Below are 20,584 nucleotides of genomic sequence, written 5' to 3' on the forward strand. Positions count from 1 at the left end.
ATGTTGTTTGTTGGTGTTGAGGAAGAATACTAACTAACTAGAATATTGCTGGGCAATAATTGGACATATGTAAATATTTTTGCGCATGCTGTGATGGTTTCAGCTGTTTTTTATTTGCGTAATGCGAAAGTTCCATCTACATCTACAGACCTCAGGAGAAAATCTTGCCAGGAAGTGTTTTATTCACAATTACATCAACACATCTCCGCGAAGTGTTATTGTATGGAAATCTTTAACCCCCTATTGTCTAGCGTACGATATTTGATACATGCAGGGCTTTTTTTTTTTTAGACTTCTGTCGTCATCACCCCCCCTCCCCAAAAATATAAATAAATAAATGCACAATTAATTTTGCAAGTAATTTTTTTAATGCTAGATGTACCAAATACAATAAAAATTAATTAACTTGAATGGACTCACTGGTTATATTAAAATATGGAATATTTTAATTTTTATGGAATATGGAAATGAAAATGTCACTAATTTCTTTTAAAAAAAATTTAAAAAAAAATGAAGATTACTTTTTTAATAATTTTTTAATTTTAACAAATATATTTCTTAAATATTCAAATAAAGTATTTATTCAAGATGTTTATTTATTTTCTGTGACATTTACAGTGTTGTTTATCTGTCCCTCCTCCAACTCTTAACTGAAATCACTGGTGCATTGACATCAGCAGCAGTGACTGATGATTGTCAAAACCATGTTGTGTTTTGTAGCTTATAAAAATGCTGACCCTTTTTGCTTATGGAGATTCTTAATCAGTTATGATAAAAGACTGTCTTCTATGCCCTTTTGCAAAAATAAACAGAACTATCCCCATATGGTATCACACGGACTAAAATAACCCGCACAAGCTGAAGCTCAAGTGTCATGAATATGAATTAAATGAGTGTAAGTCACGTGTGACTGTGTGTGTGTGTGCGTGTCACATTGTGAGCAAGAATTAACTGTGGTCACTGATGATCATTCATAGAATCTTTACTCTTTATTCTAGTTCATCTGTATGAGAATAAAAAATATAATCAAGCAAGTAAACAGAAATATCTCAGCATCAGATATTGTGCAAATCAAACATTCAGTCAAAAGCCATAAACAACAAAAGCTGTAGACGATGAGGATATGGTTAACCATACTTATTCAGCAGTAGCAGCTGGAGTATTATCCATGCCAACTGTATACACTCTCATGCTTAATGGGAGAACTGCCAGCATGCCAGAGAAAGACTTCCAACCCTCTGAATTCTTCCTTCCTCCCAATTCGTGTACTTTCTATTATTTTCCCATGAAAAAGTATTACTGCCACCATCATTTTTCAGAAGTGACACCTGAATAATTATGGTTAGGAAACAGTGCACATCAAAAAGTTTCTCTTAATCACTGGTCTAGCAAAAAGAACGATAAATCAATCCTTGAAAGAATACTTTTTCTCTTCACTTATCTTTAACAACCCATCAAGTAATCAAAAATTGACAAAGCATGCAATAACTCATAATCCATGTAAATCCTTTTACATTAAATTGCAGGCAAACAGTCAGATTGAAGCGTCACGCCAGGTCAGAGGTGATGTGACCGCTATAAATAATGAACTGAGTGGCTGATTTGAAACATTGCACTATGATCAGTTATTGATTTCTCTTGCTGAGACTGTCAGTACTGTTTCAACTCTCTGGTGAGCGCCGAGGTCACTCATCAAGCTTTGGATTTAAGATCAATGTAGCGTATTATGATAGCTTCATTGCACTGATCATGTAAATCATTTTAAGATCAACTCCAATTAGAAACGCTTATTATCAGTTAGAACAACTTATGCTATGAATATAAAGCATGTCTAAATAATGCAGTTATTACACAAAAAGCACTTATGATTGGTCCCTAAGTCCTAAGTTTAAAAAAAAAAAAAAAAAGCACTTAAACAGGAAAATAAATCTTTCCCATCATATGACAAAGACTAAAATATAGGATATAGGAAACAGAGGACTGCAGCTGCACTTAAGAAGCATCTAAAGCACTGTTTTTAAAAACACAGGCAGAAAAAAAGCTAAAAGTGTATGAATTTGGCCCCTGGAGATGACAAGCTGTAGCTGAAGCAGTTACAACCTCTCTGAACTCACGCTTTGCAAACCTGGCCAAAACACAGCCATTTCTAAAGCTTGTACATCTCAAACAAGTGCAAATTATTCACAGGCTGAAAGTATAAGAAGAAGCAGCAGAAAATTGAAAATTATAGTGATTATGCTGTCTCTCTGTAGCAAGCAGTAATGGCTGTTTGTCAAAGGCTGGCATAATGTGGCAACTCCAGTAACTATGCTACACATGCTTTATGTTTTAGTGTTACAGAGAAGATGCAATCTGTGTATCACATATATTTTGTAATGTCCCAGATTGAAAAAATATCCCTTTCCTCCCGTTCATTTTACACAAATGTCACCCTGAGAGTTGATAACACAAAATGTCCTTCAAACGGTTTAAGGTGTCTGCAACACCCTCCCAGCTTCTATATATTAGATTCTCATTCAAACCTTATATATACATAATAATCAAACAACTACTGAACTGACCTTTATGTGTACAATGCCGCACTAACAGGAGCGTAAAATCCTACATTTACGGACGTAAGCAAACGACACATTAACCAATCACGCTGTGAATATCAGACACAGTTTTAGAGGAGGCAGATTACTCACCTGCAGCTGCAAGGTGGACATTTTTTTCCCTTTACATGTTTTCAAGTATGACCCACATGAAATCCCCCTAATCCTGACATGTTTACCATTTTTGTGTGCCGTTTTTGGAGGAGAGACAGATGTGGCAGTACAGCATCCTCCTTTGTACATTATTGCAAATGCACCTACAACTGCAGTGTAACTTTTCATGTTGTGACGTCTTCACTCCGATAACGAGTGAGTTCATTTCCTGGCTACCAACAACAACACTGCAACTCGTCTTCAAACAGCCATATTACTGTTTGCTTCATGCCTGCGTTAACTAAAAAGCTGCACTCTCATAATTTATGTTTAGAGCAAAACGCACACTATGAGACACTGACGTCAGAGGACACACTACCATTTACAGTAAATTTCACTTTACAGCAGTGATAGCTAATTTGAAAGAGAACATACATGGAGATCTCCAACCAGAGAATCCTCTTGCAGACTCCATCATGCGGTTTACGTCATTTATTATGTACGTGGACTGGAGAGAGAAGGAGAGGGACAATCCTTTCTCTCGTGTTAGTGGAAATTAGCATCTTATAAAGCACATCACTAAACTATTTTGTTTTTTTCTTAACAGAAAATCTGAAGAAACTGTGGCCGAGTGAGAGAGTGCATTTGAACATTAAAATATACTGCACATTAATGACCTATTACAGAATAGTGTTTGCACGTGTTTTATCAGTCTCTGATGTTCTTCATCATCTGCGTGACAAACAGGTCTCTGATGAGTCCTCCTCATGTGTGATCGGTAGATAGTATCAGTAGATAGTAATTTAACTCTGTGTCCCACTAAATCCACCACCCTGTTCAAGTGGAGAAAGGAAATTCATGGAAACTTGTAGGTTTGAATCACAAGCAAAGTGTTAGTTCACTTATTGGTCTTTGACTTCAGCTGGGCGACCTTAGCTTGTCCCAGCTTCATCTGAATATCAACAGGCCTCTCAAAGAAGCTGACTATGGCCGGTTCATTGAGCAGAGATGCTAGGACCTGCTCGAAGGAAAACGACCACTCGGTCTCTGAGAGGTCTTGACTGTTGTGGGAGCTGGAAGTGTCAGAGCTCTCTGGGGTTGTGGAGGACTCTTCAGTTGAAGACTCCTCGCCAGCAGTGGTATTGGCAGGCTTTTTGGACTCGGGTGGGCTGCTCGGCTCCTGCAGCCTCCGCCCCACCTCTTCCATCCTCAGGAGGAGGCTGGTCACATGAGCCACGGCTCGGTACAGTGACTCCTCCTCGGGATCACCATGAAAAATGTTGTACAGGGTCTTGGAGAACTGGATGAACTGAGTCTGCGATGGAAATGTGGGGGAAAAAAAAAAGTTAAATGAGTCAATTTATTGTGAAAAAGATGAAGTCACACGGACACAACAAAGCATGGTTTGAATTACCTGATTAATTCTGGGCAGGTCTTTGATGGTTTCCTCTTTCTTTAATATTTCATTCTGCCATTGTTTCAGATAGGCCTGCAGGTCAACCTTCCCTCTTCCTGTCAGTTTAATTGACAAACTTAACTGTGTTACAAGAAATTATAATCCTTGCACAAATCCTTGTTGGAGCCATTAATCATTTGTTATAAATTTGGGTGTAATATTACCTCTTTCAGGGCTTTTCCTTATCACACCATCTTCTGGAAGATCAAAGGCTGAAACAGGGAAGCAGCATATAAACAAACTGTAGAGAAAAATGCTTCCACGCAAGTGTTAAGACAGAATTATTGCGATATTTAGTTAGAAAAGAGGAAATTAAATTGGAGTTTTGAGGAAGGACAAGAGGTAGCTAACCAGTGAGTCTACTCAAGTGAGAAGAATCTTCAGTCACTGGAATAAAGTGCTGGATTCTTTGTTCCTTTAAGTGTAAAGGACTACCTGTGAAGGCTAAAAGATATTGTCTGTAAGTGCACTGAAAGGAAAGAAAAGACAAAGGAGAAAGAATTCACAAGAGCAAAGCAGAGTTTAGGGCTAGATTTACTAAGCCAGTTTGTTTCAATGAAAACATTAATTACCAAGAGCAGCACAAAGGAGTCAACAACGCATGCAGATCTGATGAGGATCTACTACCAATCAAAATAATGGTCTAAAAGCAGTTTTTAATGCATATGGTTGTCTCTTATGAGAGAAAGAGAAGCAATTCAGATCTATGGAAGACAGCTGAGGGAGAATCAATGAGAATCTGATTTAAGGGTGAACTCTGGTACAAACTGATGGAGACCACTGAGTGATCATGAAGGTCGAAACAGCATTCTTTTTGTCAGCTCAGGTTTATAACCACATTAAGTTGAAATTTGTGTACAACAGCTGACCTAAGGCTGTAAACAAACAAAGCATTTACATTCAGATTCTGGATGAGCCATGTGTTAAAGTTATTATGCCACCTCCATAAAGACACAAATTTCTCTGAGGTTTTGAGCACTATTTTTGTATGCCATATGAGACTGGAGCAATTTATTAATTGCCACTTTAAGCTCTGCTCCGTTATAGCAAAACAGTAGAGCTGAGGTCCAGAAATATAGATCTAAACATGCTTTTTTCGGTGATGAATACATTTTATCCTTTGTATGATTTCCTTCTACATTGTTAGTAAATCTGGCCAATAAATAAAGAACGCAGATGTTAAATCCACACAGAGGTATCCGATTTTTAGATTTAAAAATAGCTGTGTATAGAATTGTTAATATTAAACATGCTACAGTATTATTCCATGCATCAAAAAAAAGAAACACTCGAATTTTTCCTTTTTTTGCTCCAACCTGAGCCACGTCTACATGTGTGTGCATGTTGGTTTAAATGCGTAGATTAAACAACTCCCATCACAAGCCAGAAAAGTAATATTATTTTCCTGATAGCTTTGTGGTGCATAAGCCTAAATATTGCCACATAAGTTACACATTGCACTCCTCTCAGCAAAAAGACCAATACCAACCTCTGAATGCAAACTAATTAAGAATAAGTGGAGAAAACATTTCCACCGAATTTCCAACAATGAAAGTGTCCTGAAGTATAAAATGCTACAGAGCATAAAGAACAATGCAGACCTCCACAGGGCTCTAAGTTAAAAAGGTACAACAAGACATGCTGCGGTCACTACAGCCAATCACAACAGAGCTAACGTAACCGAGTGGTCACTGCTTTCCGCCTGAAACTGATAAATGACTAAAGCTGCTCCACAGCTCTTCTGGACTGAAAAACCTGCAGCGTCTCAGCTCTGAAGAGGATATGGCTCCAATCATTTCAATGTAGAGTTTGGCCCAGTTCCAGTCCCTCTTATTCATACAGAGGAAGCAAACAAAACAGCGATCAGTGCACAGGTGGCAAATTTGAAGTGCGTCTCCACCATCTTGTTTAGACTGTGGCACCAGGATGTGACCTGTCCTTGGTGCTGAAGCAATGTCCACTTTCCATGAGACACAAAATAAGCTTTGCTGCTTGATGTTCACAGGCCTGGCACATCACAAGCGGTGACTCAGTGCTCATCTGCTGCTAAGCTGTCAGTTGTAATTTGAGCAGCACAGTCTCTCTTTCTGAAGAAACTAGCCCACTGCTAAATGCCCTCACAGCTCCTTAGACCTGTTGTTGCCATGACAAACTCTTTCACCCAGCATACGCTATTCTTACCCCTGCCTTCAACAAGCATCACGCACATAAGAGTCACACATTCAAGGACACTTTCTTCCCCGAGGCAATGTGCTCACTCATCAAATGCTGGGTTATGGGCTGAATTATTGAAATGACAACCTGTGTGCATTTCAGCCCTGCAGACCTCAGACTGACGTAACTATGTGACCTTTTATTTCACTTTGGGCTGCTTCTGTCAGTCTGCTGCTGCAGCGTGCATCAACTATATAGATTCCAGTCTGAAAACATTTGCTGCATTTGAACCTAAAGCAGTTTGTCATCACCATAGACACTGTGTGAAAGAAAGAGGTCAGAGGTTAAAGACAGTGTTGTGTAGTTTATGAGAGGCAGATGAAAATCAGATAGCAAAATAAAGGGCACAGGGCCATGAGAGAGAAGTTAACGATCTAGTCTTAAACTGAGATTGGTTTTATTAGTTGTTCATTACTTACCTGGTGGCAGGTGGAGCTTGAAGAGAAATTTCAACTTATTTGTGAAAGATCCGGTGTATAAAGTATCTATGGGAGACGCAAAAGTTATAGTTTCAGCAGTGGGGACACTGAGGTTAAAAGTTTTACTAGAACAGAGCAGAGAACCAACAAATGTACCAAGGGCACAGCAGAATTCTTTAAAGTTAATGAGACCATCCTGGTTCTCATCTATCAGGCGGAAAACCCAGAGGGAGAGGGTGCTCTTGATACTGCAGAAAGCCCAGGGCTCCAGCAGGGAGAAGAGCATGCTGAACTGTTGGAAACCCAGCTGGTACTGCTCCAGATAGGCCAGACTGGGGTCATGATGGAGCAGAGCTGGGCTGTTCATTGTCCAGTAGCAGCTGAGGAAATGCTGCCTCTGAAAGTAGATAAACAGAGAAGGAAGCATGACCTGTCCATCTTTCTTATTCTAACAAACAGTTAAGCATGGTGACAATAAAGATACAACATTGAAGTTCATGACTCACTTTGAATAAATTATAAAGCTCGTCCAGTTGTGAGGCACTGAATCTGACATCTTGGGACACCACACGGATCTGAAAACACATTTGACCTCGTTATTAAGGCCACAGTAATATTACAATTCAATCTATAAATTACTTTCACTCATATTTTTCACACATATTGAGAAGCCTGTTCTAACTCGGCAGATGTGTTCCTGGTGACCAGAGTAAATGCATAGGCAGGTCTGACATCATTTGTAAGAGCAATTCTCATATTTTGCTCTAAAGACCTTTTATAAGTTATCTGTTTCCCCTAAAATGACCACTGCCTGCTCCATTCTGTATGCTGGGCAAACATTGATGGCCATGTTTGTTTGGATTTTGTTGTAAGAACAAAATTGATATCAATGCATTCTCAAGCCTCCCATCCCTATTTTTACTTGTCACAACTAGGCACCCTAATCCAGGTCCTGCAAACAGGACTCTGAAGGGGTGAGGGGGAAATAAAATGCAAGGCAGCCAATAAGTTTTCACTCATCTAAAACTGCCACAAAAACCTGAATAGATATAAAATATATAACTTGTGTAATACTGTGTCCGAACAGGCCCCTGTACTAGTTACTCTAAGCTTACTTACCACGTTTTGCTTGGTTGTGTCCTCCAGTGTTTGAATCACATATAGTTTGTTTCTTTTCCGTGAACTCTCAACTTCCTCTGAACGAATATTTCCATATTTCTGCAAAGACCGTCACAACTTAGTTTTATTGAGAGAAAAAAAAAAAAACGGTGGGGAGGTTGTCTCTAATCGGTCACAGACTGAAAGAGCAAAGTTATACCTCATAGGCCTCTCGGATCAGCTCACTGATATCTACGCTGATGTGAGATGCTTTATCATTATTGCCTACTGAAGCTTGCTGCACTGTCGGGGGCAATGGGCTGTCTTTGTTTGTCACACTGTCAAAAAACCTGGAACAACACCAACAGACAAAGAGGGAGAGTATTATTTACAGTGTAATAATATTTAAAAGTCTCGGACATGCATAATTTTTGCATTCACAGACTTGTTGAGGATGGTGACAGCTTCTGCATCATCGTGGCAGCTGATCAGAGCCTCCATGTTGTAGTCCAGCACGGCCAGGCCAAGCTGCAGGATGGCTTTGATTCCATCATAAAAAAAACAATCCACCACGTTCACGGCGCTCTCTATGGGCAGCACACTGATGAAAAGCGTGAGAAACCAGGACAGAGACACGGAGGAGAAGAAGCTCAGGTCTGTCATGTGTTCCACCAGCTGGGGGAGGTTTTCTCTAATCAGATCTTCGAACACAGCCTGGTCAACCAAAGCACCTGACAAAATATTTTCATAGTGAGACTTTGCTCCTGGCATAATTAAAATGCCACGCTGCCAGGTATCCAGCAGAAGCCAATCTTTCCACTCTTACCAATAATTCGGCGGTTGAAGTAATCTGGCAGCATCCTCTCACAGACGGCTACCAGCAGCCAGAAAGCCTCCTCTTCTTTTGCATACAGCAGGAGAACCGAGGTGAGAATGTTCATAGCCTGAACAGGAGAGAAATAAACAGTATGGTTTAATAGGCTTCTCCCTCCTCCTAAGTACACAATGGTATAATATATCATCACAAGAGGCAAGGGAAGGACATATTTCAAAAGTTATTTTAAGTACCTGGCAGTATCCAATTTTAGGGTTCCTGTAGGCATAGGCAGTAAGGACTCTGCGAAGAGCTGAGATTCCTGTGTCGCTCTGAAAGGCCGGGTGCTCGGGGAGAGAGCGGTGCAGGTCTCTTTCAATCTCATCTGTAGCCAGAGTGCTTGTGCCCAGAGACTGTTCAACCAGCTCAGTGTAATAGCCGGGGTGAGTGGCCATGTCGTTTACAGCCCCTACAGAGTGTACAAAAAAAAAAGCCCCCACTCGGTTTAAAGTAAAAAAAGCACTTCAGTAGATGAAACTTTGATCACACAAGGCTTCATTAACCACTGACTGATGCTGCTTGTCACTATACGGGACACGGCAACTTTGATGTACAACCTGAGAAAAGCATCCACAGCTCTCCCCTCAAGGCCTCAGGAACGCCGCGCACAATCAAGTCTCGCGTCTTCCTGGTAAAGAACATACTCGTACCACGTCCATACTCAGAGAAATGGATGTTCCAAGACTGCTCCTTCATCTTCTCCTTAAGCTGTTAACCCAGAAGTATCAGAAGAAAGTTTTTCAGTTTGAGACATGATTGTATACATGCACTTTCTATGTACCACTGACCAGTTGTTTTCTTACATTCTTTCAAAATAAGCATCTGGAGGCATTACAAGATGGCTACTGAGGGAAAGGCTGTGCTTCTAAAAGGCAGCACACACAACAGTGCTACTAACAAAATGTGTATTTTTTTTAAATTCATGTATTCTTCATCTGATTTTATAACAACACCCAAGAACTAACCAGTCATCCACACTCACAGCAGACAGTTTCATGAGCCCATCTGAACCACAGAAACCCATCTGGATCTACATAAAGTTCCAGATCTGTCTGACATTATTTGTAATACCTGAGCAGACTTGACCCTGATCAAACTGTACATAACAGATGTGCTGTGTTTACACTGTAAATAAAGCAGCAAACCAGTAGTCATTATTATACTTTAAAAGGACAAAGAGCAGAAGTTGTATTCAATAATCCAAAGATTGCTAAACTCATTTCCTCATCAGGGGATTAACCATGCTGTGTCAATCAGGAAGACATAAATAACATAAAGTCTGTATGTATTTTACCACATACTTCAGCTAAGAGGATAGATTACAGGAGTCACAGGTTAGATGCCTATGAACGTTACAGTTTCATTTTGACTTTGTAGATTAATTGAGCTTGTTAATAACATGTGCAAATTGGACACTGATGGAGTCTTGGTTATAGATTTCCAATAAATGGTAAATAGCCTGCATTTGTATAGCGCTTTACTCAGTCCCTAAGGACCCCAAAGCGCTTTACACTACATTCAGTCATTCACCCATTCACACACAGGCAATGGCAAGCTACGTTGTAGCCATAGCTGCCCTGGGGCGCACTGACAGAGGCGAGGCTGCCGGACACTGGCGCCACCAGGCCCTCTGACCACCACCAGTAGGCAAACATGGGGTACCTTGCCCAAGATACTAACCCCAACTGCCAGGAGGCAGCCTGGGATCGAACCACCGACCTTCTGATTCGTGGCTGCCTGCTCTGCCACCTGAGCTACAGCCACCCCACCAATAATAAGTGCATCCTGTTTAGTTCTGGGTAGAACAGCTTTTTACTTTTTTGGGTATGGGCACAAATCCAAGCACATATGAAGATGTCTGCTGCACACTAGAACATGCAGATATATGCATGTGATCTGGTGATTTTACGCAAAAGGCCAGTAAAAACAAATCAATTTTCATTCGAGCAGATGAACTCTGTTGTTTACCATTTTGGGATCAAGGTTTTCAACATCCTGGGGGTGGAAAACAGTCATGAGAGCCTCGGTGCTCACGGCCTTGCTGCTGTCTTTCTGCCCCACCATTAAAGTTACGTCCTCTGGATTGTCCTCAAAGTGGTTTATGAGAGACTGACATTCTCCCCGTATGGCCTTCATGACAAAGACGTTAATCATTTTCAATGTCAGACAGCTCTGCAAACTACAGGATGACGTTTAAAGAGAAGCAAAATGGCACAAATGAAACAATCACAGCACATTACCTCTGATGAAGCAGAGTGCTGTGGGCTGGCACTAATCCCACACCTACTACGGATTGTATTGGCAAGCCGCTGATAGTCCCGCACCTCAGAGAAACGCAGCGCCCTCTTGCCGCGCACGCACACCGTTAAAGCTCTGCTGCTGGAGTCTGGTTTCTCAACGTTAACAACCTAGAAGACAGAAATAAGGAGACAGACGGTCACATATGAGGTTTTCTGTTGTTCATCAGGTTGTTGTTTTTTTTGTTTTTTTAAAGACAAAACACTTTTTGTTTGACTTTACCTCTCGCATTGGAATAATGACATGGCATTGACTTCCATCCTGACTGGCAAAACACAGGTAGTTCTCCGACAGACAAATCTTGCCAAGCGTGTTAAAATGGCTGAAGGGAACCCACAAGAAGCTCTCGTGCACCTCTAACAGGTTTTCCTCTTTGGGAAGCCTGAAAAATGTCCTGAATTGCTCACTCTTTGCATTAGCTTCTAGCCCTCTGTGGAAACAGAAGAGCACAAACATCAGCCTCCAGCCTCTATTCACATCAGTCATCCATTTACATGTATTTCAAAATGATCCACACTGCTTAAATATTATTATAAAATAACAGGACGTGACTCCCTTGTCGACTGGGATCAAATGAAAACAATGGGAAAAGTAAACAAACATTGGAACTGTCTTTAAAGAACTGGCACTGGCAAGCTCAGGCGTGACTTGGTTGGCAATCCTGGCAGGTCACACCAAACATAAACCCTATCTGACTCAAGTCATACTTTGTTTTCTCGGGTTCTTTAACTTTGCATCTGGCACTAACAGGATCGTGTGAAGCTGCACTGCACAGCGTACAAAATATTACCTCTTTGTAATCTGCAGCGGGTCAGACAGCGCTGGCTCTCTCTGGAAGGACTCTTTATCAAAAAGACGCTTGATGGAGTAGTCAGCCAACTGTTCCATGATAACGAACGTTTCGTTCAGGTGCAGCAGCATGGAGAAGTAGTGATCCTCTCCATGAGCCAAAACATGGATGCTCTCAGTCAGAATGACATTAGAGGTTTTCTCCAGCCTCCAAAGCTCATCCCAGGAGATGACTAGTTTAACTGCACAGCATTAAAAAAATATGAAGTAGTTAAATTAATTGCTGGAAACAAAGAAAAAAATAAATACAATTATTCTTAAAACCTAAAAAGCTGTCATTACCTGGAACAAAAGAACTACTAAAAGATTCTGAGGCCATAAAAACCCACTATGACAGCAATTAGCAGCTGTCACACCCTTTATTACCACCAATCCACTTTCTAAAGACAGGCAGCAGCACGTGCTATGAATGGCAGAGAAATTGCTTACCCTCAGCTCCCAGAAGGTATGAATAGAAGCACAGGAAGTTTGTGCTGAGGTAGAGCCAGCCCTGGCAGGGTACTTTTCCTTTCCAGTAGCTGCATGAGTAATATGTGACCAGCTTTTCCTCTGGTGGCAGCTCAAACCACTTCTCAAACCTCAAGTGGGCTTCTCGAAACTTCTCGGGATCATCCTCCTGCACTAAGCATGTCTTCCCCTCTTCTGCAATAAGACCCTAAAATGTGACGTACACAGGGTTACTGCAGACTGTTTATATATATTATGGATATAATAATAAAGCAAGTAATCAACATTTCTGGGGATTAAAAAAAAAAATAGGTCTTCCTAAAGTCTCACTCTAATCTTGCCCTGTACAAAGCTGGTGACGTCTTCGCTGGAGTCAAAAACAGAGAGCGTCCTCATAATGTTCTGCTGCAGCCAATCCCAGTGCTGAATAATCTCCTCTTTGGTGACACCTGACCAAATGTTAAGAGGAAAAAACATAATACTAAGGTCAGCTTAATCGAAGAAATGTTGCAACAACTAGAGAATAGACAGCAATATTGACATGAAAATGCAGAGGGGCGTACCGCATGCTATTGACCAGTACACTTGTGAGTCTGGCGTGTGGTGCAGAATGCGATAAGGGGCCACTTTGGAAGTGGAGTCCAACACAGTATCCAGGGTTCCTACAAGGAGGCCTGTAGCATAAAGTACAATGATGTATAAAAAAAAAGATAAATATCAGATTTACACATGAATCCTTATAGAAGCCTTCAATAATTTCTTGCCCTTCAAAAATGACATAAACAGAACTGTGTGCTGAATCATTTGCCTTTAGTTAGTCTGTGCAGGACTATCCAGTCATTGTTCATAGCTACATCTCAGACTGTGTTGAACGCATACTGACAGCGGAAATGCATGATCCCCCAGGTCCTCGTCAGGCCTAAAATTAGCTAAATCTGTTACCTCTACAACTTCTTTCTGACCTGCCCTCCATGAATAATTGACAAGGTCGAAGTGAAACCACTATCCTATGCATCGCGTCAGCATTAGACAGGCCACCCTGCTGAACACCCCCAAATATGCTCTAACGATGAGCTGCCAAGTAGTAAAGCATTCAGCAGATCAAACAAACACACTTTGCAGCGCAGAGCATGGTGATACTTCAGGTGTAAAGTGCCGTTTGCTTTGGAGAAGGGGGGGGACCATACTATTTAACCTCTGTTATCATTAACCCTGACAGTTAGGACATCAGTACATTTCTAGCCACTGACAACATTATTAACAATCTAGTAGATGGTAATAGATAATCTACAAAAGCTGGATGTATTAGAAGTATTCCTCTGAGTTCCAAGTTAGTAAAGAAGGTCTTGTGGGTTAAACTGGAAACTTACTTGGGAGGAATTTAAGGACTTGATAAACTTGATGTTGTATAGTTTGCAGGAAAAAGAAATTATTTATACACACTGTGTATATATAACGCTACATTGTGACTACTCGAGTGAGCATCAGGGTCTCTCCACAAAGTGGCTGATGCATTTACTATCTGGGGAGCTGACACAGCAGTGACATTACAATTGCCCAGGTTTAATTTCTAGCCTGTGTGAGAAACAGGTGCACTTGTTCACAAACTGACCCAGCTCACCAGCAGAGTGGAAATGCCCTTTTTAAACCAGGAAAATCAACAAGCAGAATACTTCTGCTTTTATGAGTTGCTAAATTGTTGGGTGACACAACAATCCCTTAAAAAAGTGAATACAGCCTGTAATACAGGCCCCAAGGAAATGAAATCAGCGGTGTAGTGTACAGACCCCCTCGTCCACTCAGCTATAAGAAACATGAAACAAACCAAACGGGCCAATGAACTGACACGTACTACGTAAACCAGCTGTTCAGTACCTAAACTGACTCACGTAATTTGGACCCATAGCTCAAACCTGTTGCAAAGACGCTTTTCCTTCCCCCCCCCCTCTCGGTTGAGGAGTAGGCTGTGTAACAGCACCCGCCCTAACAGTGGCAGACATCTAGTTAGCTAGGGAAATTCTCCGCGAGTTAGCCAGCTATTAACTTGCGTGTTTCCTTGTGGTTTGTGAAGCCGCAGCAGCTGTCCCGAAAATACGATATGACAACAAAACCGCGAACATTACCTGTCAAACCGCCACCACCTTCTCCGTACCCTCGTCTCCTCTGCAGCACGAAATACTCGTTATCCTTCTCGGTGACCCACAATTTAAAAGCATTTTTCAGCAGAATCTCTTCGGGTTTGAGCCACATGGTTCTAATGTCGCCAAGTTATCTGTCAAACCGACCTGACATTTCACGGTTATCTCTAACGTACCCCGACAGCAAACCCATGGACATTTGTTTGCGTCCGAATCCCTCCCTTCCCACGTCGACAAGAAATGCTGCCAAAAGTGCAAGGCATTGTGGGATTGTAGTTTCTGAGGAGAATGAGGGGCTGTAGGCGGGTGATACTGCAACAGCGCAAATATACTACAGAACTGTGTTGTAAAAGTTTCCAGACATCTACAACGTCTTTGCTGATCTTTTTTATTTTTTGCCTCACAAACTGGATATTAAATATAGTAAAACAAGTATACCCTGTAAACCCTGTAAGGTGTTGGCACTATACATCTACTGCATTCTCCCCATTCTTCCAAATGTAAAATTTTAAAGAGAAAAATGTCAATCAAATTACAAATATTTCATTAATGAAATGCTAACGCATTCCCTCCACTTTCTCATAAAACAGTATGAGTCATAACACTGATTAAAAGAGATTTGCAGTGTAAAAAGATAAAAGGTGGCATGGGGGTGGGATCAACAGGAAGTCAGAATATCTGATCAAAATAAATACAAAATCTAAAACTGTTGTACAAAAAACTGCACTCTACCACATAGGAGTTTAAACATCATTTTGTATTGAATAACAGTTTTACCATTTAATGAAACACTATGTAGACTCTTTTCCTTAAGAAAGTCATAATCCTAATTTGTGCCAATTATTTAGGCAAAGGTTTTTAGCAACAAATATACTTAAAGTACCTCAATTAAAACCTTAAAGTGCTATCATTATGCAGAATGCTTCCACTCAGACTCACGATTATATTATGTAATTACAATTGTTGATTTATTAAAGTGTACTGTTTCCCTTTAATTTGTTATTTCACTTTAATGTTGCAGGATTGTCTGTGATTTGAATTATATGCTGCAGAGTAGCTTTATATGCAGTGAAAAAGCATCATATGCAACAGTTATTGGTAACTTTTTTTAATACGTGAAAAACAACAAGTAACTCACGTTTTAACATAAATAGGATGGAGCCAAAGTATATGCATACAACACTGAAGTAGAAGCAGAAAGTAGCATAACGTAAAAACAAATGAATATAGTAAATCTGTACTTGAGTAGTACATTGTACTATGTTAAATTCCAGCTGTGTTCCTATCCATAGATAGAACCTCTGGGCATGCCCTAATAAATATGCTAACAGTAGACTAAGCTTTCATTGTTCTTCCATTAACTTATTGGAGTATTTTTCTGCAATTACAAACTCTGTGTAAACAATCATGGTATCAAAATAAAGCTAACACTTATGACATTTCATCAGAGGTGTAAATATTACAGCGGTTTTTACTGTGTGAAAGTTACTGAGGCTGGAGAACAGAAAAAGTAAGTAGATCTTTTCCCTCGCCTAATTTATTTATTAATTTTTGTGGAACATCTAGAAGAACCTTACACAGCCACAACAGCCTGGGTACTCCTCCTCATGCTGGTCACCAGCTTGGTCAGTCAGTGCAACTCAGCCAGTGTGTGACCGAGTTTGCGTTGGTCACTGTGTTGAGTGGAGTTGATATCAGCCATCAATATGTGTGTCCTTGTTTTGTTTGTTACATTTTTGGAAAAAACAAACTGCAGGTACAGAGTGTTTCACCAACAGCATGTCATTGATATCTATGATAGACTACGTATTCCAAGACCAAACCAAGCCTGAGGAATACTTTAAACTTTATGCACAATATTCATGGAGTAGTGTGAACGTAAACAAACAGCCAACAGGCGGTATCTACTACGTGAAAAATGGCGCCATCTTGTGGTCTCTTTCTGTCACTATAATTCATTCAAGGCTTTGTGGAAAATGCTTCACCTGTAAAAGTTTCAAAGTCACCGGTTAAAATCATTTTCAAGGACATTTTAAAAGTTTTAAACCAATCACCTAAAGTTTGACAGCTGTACCGACCAGTTTCCTCCAGTCTATTGTAGCAGACTGTTTTCAAAAAATGGATAGAGGAGACCACTCACAAAACCGTGATGGTGTTGCACAAAATGATGTTGGTGTAGGGCTGGTGTAGGAGAGCTAAAAAAATGTTTAAACACTGAATTTTGAGCTAGGCTGGACAGTCAGTGCTGCACCCATCTTCCAAAGCTACGAGTGTCCTACATTGTGTTTCTTTCTACTGAGGAGCTTGCATCCAATAAAAGCAGCAGGAACAAACCCAGGAAACAAATAAGAAGAAAAAAGTGAAAAACTGCAAAGCAGAAAATTAGGAAAACAGAGACTTAAAGAAAGGAAGATAAATAACAGAAAGAAAAAAAAGAAAATGTCATGGCTGTGTGAAGGCAGGCAGGAATCCAGGAGCAGGATTCACAGAGACAAATGTGAAGTCAAACAACTGGCTTTATTGGGAGTTTGCAGATTGAACAGAAAACTAACTAAACTTGGAAAGCAACAGGCAGGAAAACAGGCAAACAGAGTAGAAAGAGGGATGATGCAACGACGAGCAGGGGAAGACACAGACACTAAATACAAGAGGTGAACAGGACTGAGAGGAAACAGCTGTGAGACACGGCTGACACTGATTACACAGACGAGACAGGGAGAGCACAAAACTGAACACACGGACATAAGACACAGACCAAAATAAAACAGGTAACGCACAGACTGGACTCAGAGACACAGTAACAGACAGAGAACAGAAGGAACACATGGGCAGAAACTAAACAGAACCAAAACCCTTAAAACTAAAAAGTTTAAACCCGAACACATAATCAGAATTAACTAGAACACAAGATCATAACAATAATAATAATAATAATAATAAACACAAAAAGTTGGGTCAAATGACACAGGACCATGACAGAAAAATAAAAGATGAAAGAAGAAACTGATGACCAGATAGGCAGCAAACGAGTCAGGTCATGCAGCAAATTGTCAGACATCATCTCAGACAATGATGAAGATCCAGATGACTGTGTGTCAGCACCATCTACATCAGCATCAGCTGGACACTGGAAGCAAAAATGAAAGGAACATGAAGAACAAGATGGGAACGACAGAAAACAATTCAAACAGGGAATTTTGCTGACGGACAATCAGCGTTACACCCCACCCCAGTGTACTACATGTAACATGCTCAGAGACTGAATCTCAGCTGGCCCCTTCTGACCCACTGACTTAGTTTCCTGCCACCAGTGACCTGTTTACCGGACTTCCCCTATACCACCTGTGGATATCTGTTCAACCTGTGACCCAGTATGATTGTGCATACAAGTGGAAAGTAATATCCTAGTACCTTGTTAGATGGTGATGATTGTGGGCTCACTAGTCACAGACATGGAGGGAGTGGTCCTATTGGTTGGCTCCCACATTAGGAAGGCAAGGTTGGGGCCTTCCTATCACTACTGTGCTAACGTAATTAAAAAATAAAGTAAAAAAAAATTACAACACCACCATCTTCAGATAGAAAAGTTTTTCTGTTCTTTTTTTTTTGGAGTTTTTCCTTCCCACTGTCGCCAAAGTGCTTGCTCATAGCAGGTCATATAATTGTTGGGTTTTCCTCTGGATCCATTATTGTACGATCTACTGTACAATATAAAGCACCGTGAGGCGACTGTTGTTGCGATTTGGCGCGATATAAATAAAATTGAATTGAATTGAATGTCCTTCAAGAAGCCTGGAGAACCTTTCCTGAAGATTACTTTCGCTATAATAAAAAAAAAAGAAAAAATTAAAGCAAAGGTAATGACTAGTTTGGGGGTTGTAGTCCTTTAATAATCAAGGAAAAGTAGTACATCCACAATTTTAAAAAATGCTTTTATTATAAATAATCCTGTGTGGATTAGTTACTTACACATCAAAGAAATGTTTTACAGGCAGAGCATTGCTCATCTGAGTTTTTACAGACCCAGAGTGAAGTTCACACAAGTTCAGCTTTCATCACCTGATCAGTACGCCACTGAAGCAGACGCACTCTGCTCTGTCTTTGAAGATTCACCATGAGAAATTGGCATTCCTTGCTCCAACTGTCCACAATATGAAAGTCAGGAAAAACAGACAAGTCTTTTTGTTTGTTTGTTTGTTTTCTTTAGCCTACTGTGGTGCCACTTAAAATCCCTGTGTTTGAACAGTACACTTCAATTCTGCTTTAACAGAAATCCTTGATGTGCAGGGAAACATCACGGTTAGCAAGCTCACAGCGAGATTCTTCTTTCTCTGGTCCACATGTGTAATATTTATGTTTTTGTCCATCGAGCCACTCCATAGAGCTTCACCTCAAGTAATATTCAATTGCAGCAGAGAATGCAGCAAAGCCTCCACATCCCAGAACACCAGCCTTCAGACCAGCTGCAAAACAGAAAAATAAACACGTGGACAAAATGAATAAATTTGCTATAATGCAAACTATTAGTTAATAAAGTAAGTTACATACCGCGAAAGCCAATAGCTCCTCCAGTCACACAACCACTGTACACAGCATTCTTCCAGTCAGATTTGCCTCTGTGCTGTAAATGAAAAACAGGTACAAAAAAGACACTTATTACCACAGTGTACTGCAGGGTTAGAATAAAAGCAAGAAATGCAAAGCAAATATAATACTGGCATCTACATTTTAGAGAGAGGAGTGACTAATAAGAGATAGCTGGCATCCACCTTTGCTGTACTATTTGCACATTTACAAACTTAGCTTAAGTTGCAACTACTTTGCTGAAAATGTTTTGCTGTCCACATATATAATATGTCTTCAGTGATTCTGATGGTGCTCTAGTAATCTGACCACATATTGAGCATTTTTCCTCTTTGAAGCCATGTTATGGATTCACATCACATCTCAAACCCTTGTTGACAAACTGTTATCATTATTTCATTCATTCCTTATTATTCTAAAGAGACTGATGGATACATTGAAAATGAATCGCCTTTGCTCATTTTTGCCTTTTGTTCTGAACTCCAGTCTGAGGTTATATGTCCACTATGAGTCTGTCAGAACCCACATGAGGATGTAAGAAGCTGTGACCTACTGATTCTATGATGCACTCTGTACAGGAGAACATGGCGCCCACAATGGCAAAGTTCTTGGCATAGGACATCCCCCTCTGGCCCATGTCTTTTAGAACCTCTCGTGCTGTTGGAGTTCTCAAAGGGTCTTTGGGGTCGATGCCAACATTAGTATCAATTCCAGCTGTGAAAACGCCGAATGCTCCTCCAAGGACGAACCCTGTGGTGAGCAAAAACATCATCAGACTCTTAAAATTGTAATATATACAGATCTTTTCTGCTATTGAGCTGAATGGCTACATTTGGGCAACATCGTGGCTGTATTATAAACTGATTATTTGATACCTGTTTATTCAAAACGCTCTAAAATGTTGCTTTTACGTTTCTTATGTCTGAACACAAATACATAATTTTAAAACAAGACAATATCGATGACCGATTGGTTTGATCAGATGACTGATTAATTTGCTGTTTGTTGGTATAACAGCATTACAGCTCCCATAGCCTCGTATATCTGAGGTGACTTAGCACACGAAATATTCTGCACGAGCAGCCAAACACGCACAAAAACACCAAACCCTTGTGATGTTTGTTACACTCTCAATGTCTCCGTTTACCTCCCACACAGGCCAGCAAAGACTTGAAGGCGCAGCTCTCCATTCCCCTCTCGATCATCTTCTGCTCGTCGCTTTTCGGAGGCACGGGCAGCCCCCCCATCACGGCGGGGTTCAGGCCCTTCACGGGCCTCTTGTCACCGATAAGATGCTCCAGAATCATACTGTACTGAAGAGTCGGGCTGTCCACGCTCGGGCCGACCGAAGCTGGGCCTTGTGGGTTGGAAGCAGCAGCGTTTGCAGCTCTTGTGGAGGCCGCCATGTTTCTCAATGACAGAGCTTCAAGTAAATGTTGTCGAAAGACGAGCGCGCGCATATTCGTCCCATTTGTCTGCTGATAGAAATAACGGTAATTAAAGTGTTTAGCTTCACAAAA

The 20,584-nt window shown here is 40.6% G+C and overlaps 2 protein-coding genes across 6 annotated transcripts in view; both read right to left on the reverse strand.

Annotated features, from left to right (window-relative positions):
* Positions 1–967: 967 nt before the first annotated feature.
* tbc1d8b (TBC1 domain family member 8B) lies at positions 968–14,719 on the reverse strand. Of its 2 annotated transcripts, XM_082549009.1 has the most exons (21): positions 14,466–14,719; positions 12,906–13,016; positions 12,673–12,791; positions 12,325–12,550; positions 11,837–12,077; positions 11,269–11,476; positions 10,989–11,156; positions 10,717–10,878; positions 9,306–9,456; positions 8,943–9,157; positions 8,701–8,818; positions 8,320–8,605; positions 8,095–8,224; positions 7,896–7,994; positions 7,283–7,351; positions 6,933–7,173; positions 6,777–6,842; positions 4,495–4,587; positions 4,308–4,355; positions 4,102–4,199; positions 968–4,002 (listed from the first exon to the last, which is right to left on the reverse strand). In XM_082549009.1, exons 1-21 carry the CDS (start codon positions 14,590–14,592, stop codon positions 3,586–3,588), a joined length of 3,393 nt encoding a protein of 1,130 aa, XP_082405135.1. In that variant the 5' UTR covers positions 14,593–14,719; the 3' UTR covers positions 968–3,585. The 2 variants fall into 2 exon arrangements, with proteins under 2 accessions (XP_082405135.1, XP_082405136.1); XM_082549010.1 differs by lacking the exon at positions 4,495–4,587.
* Positions 14,720–18,357: 3,638 nt separating this feature from the next.
* Positions 18,358–20,584, reverse strand: part of timm22 (translocase of inner mitochondrial membrane 22 homolog (yeast)) — an 83,671-nt gene continuing 81,444 nt past the window's right edge. For all 4 annotated transcript variants that reach the window (XM_082548075.1, XM_082548074.1, XM_082548077.1 and 1 more), the window contains 4 exons: positions 20,212–20,542; positions 19,618–19,814; positions 19,029–19,101; positions 18,358–18,943 (listed from right to left, as the gene is read on the reverse strand). In XM_082548075.1, coding sequence (XP_082404201.1) covers positions 18,867–18,943; positions 19,029–19,101; positions 19,618–19,814; positions 20,212–20,542 — 678 coding nt within the window. In that variant the 3' untranslated portion in view covers positions 18,358–18,866. The remainder of the gene's footprint in view (positions 18,944–19,028; positions 19,102–19,617; positions 19,815–20,211; positions 20,543–20,584) is intronic.

The sequence above is a fragment of the Aulonocara stuartgranti genome, assembly GCF_965226115.1.
Source record: "Aulonocara stuartgranti genome assembly, chromosome: 10".
NCBI lineage: Eukaryota > Metazoa > Chordata > Actinopteri > Cichliformes > Cichlidae > Aulonocara > Aulonocara stuartgranti.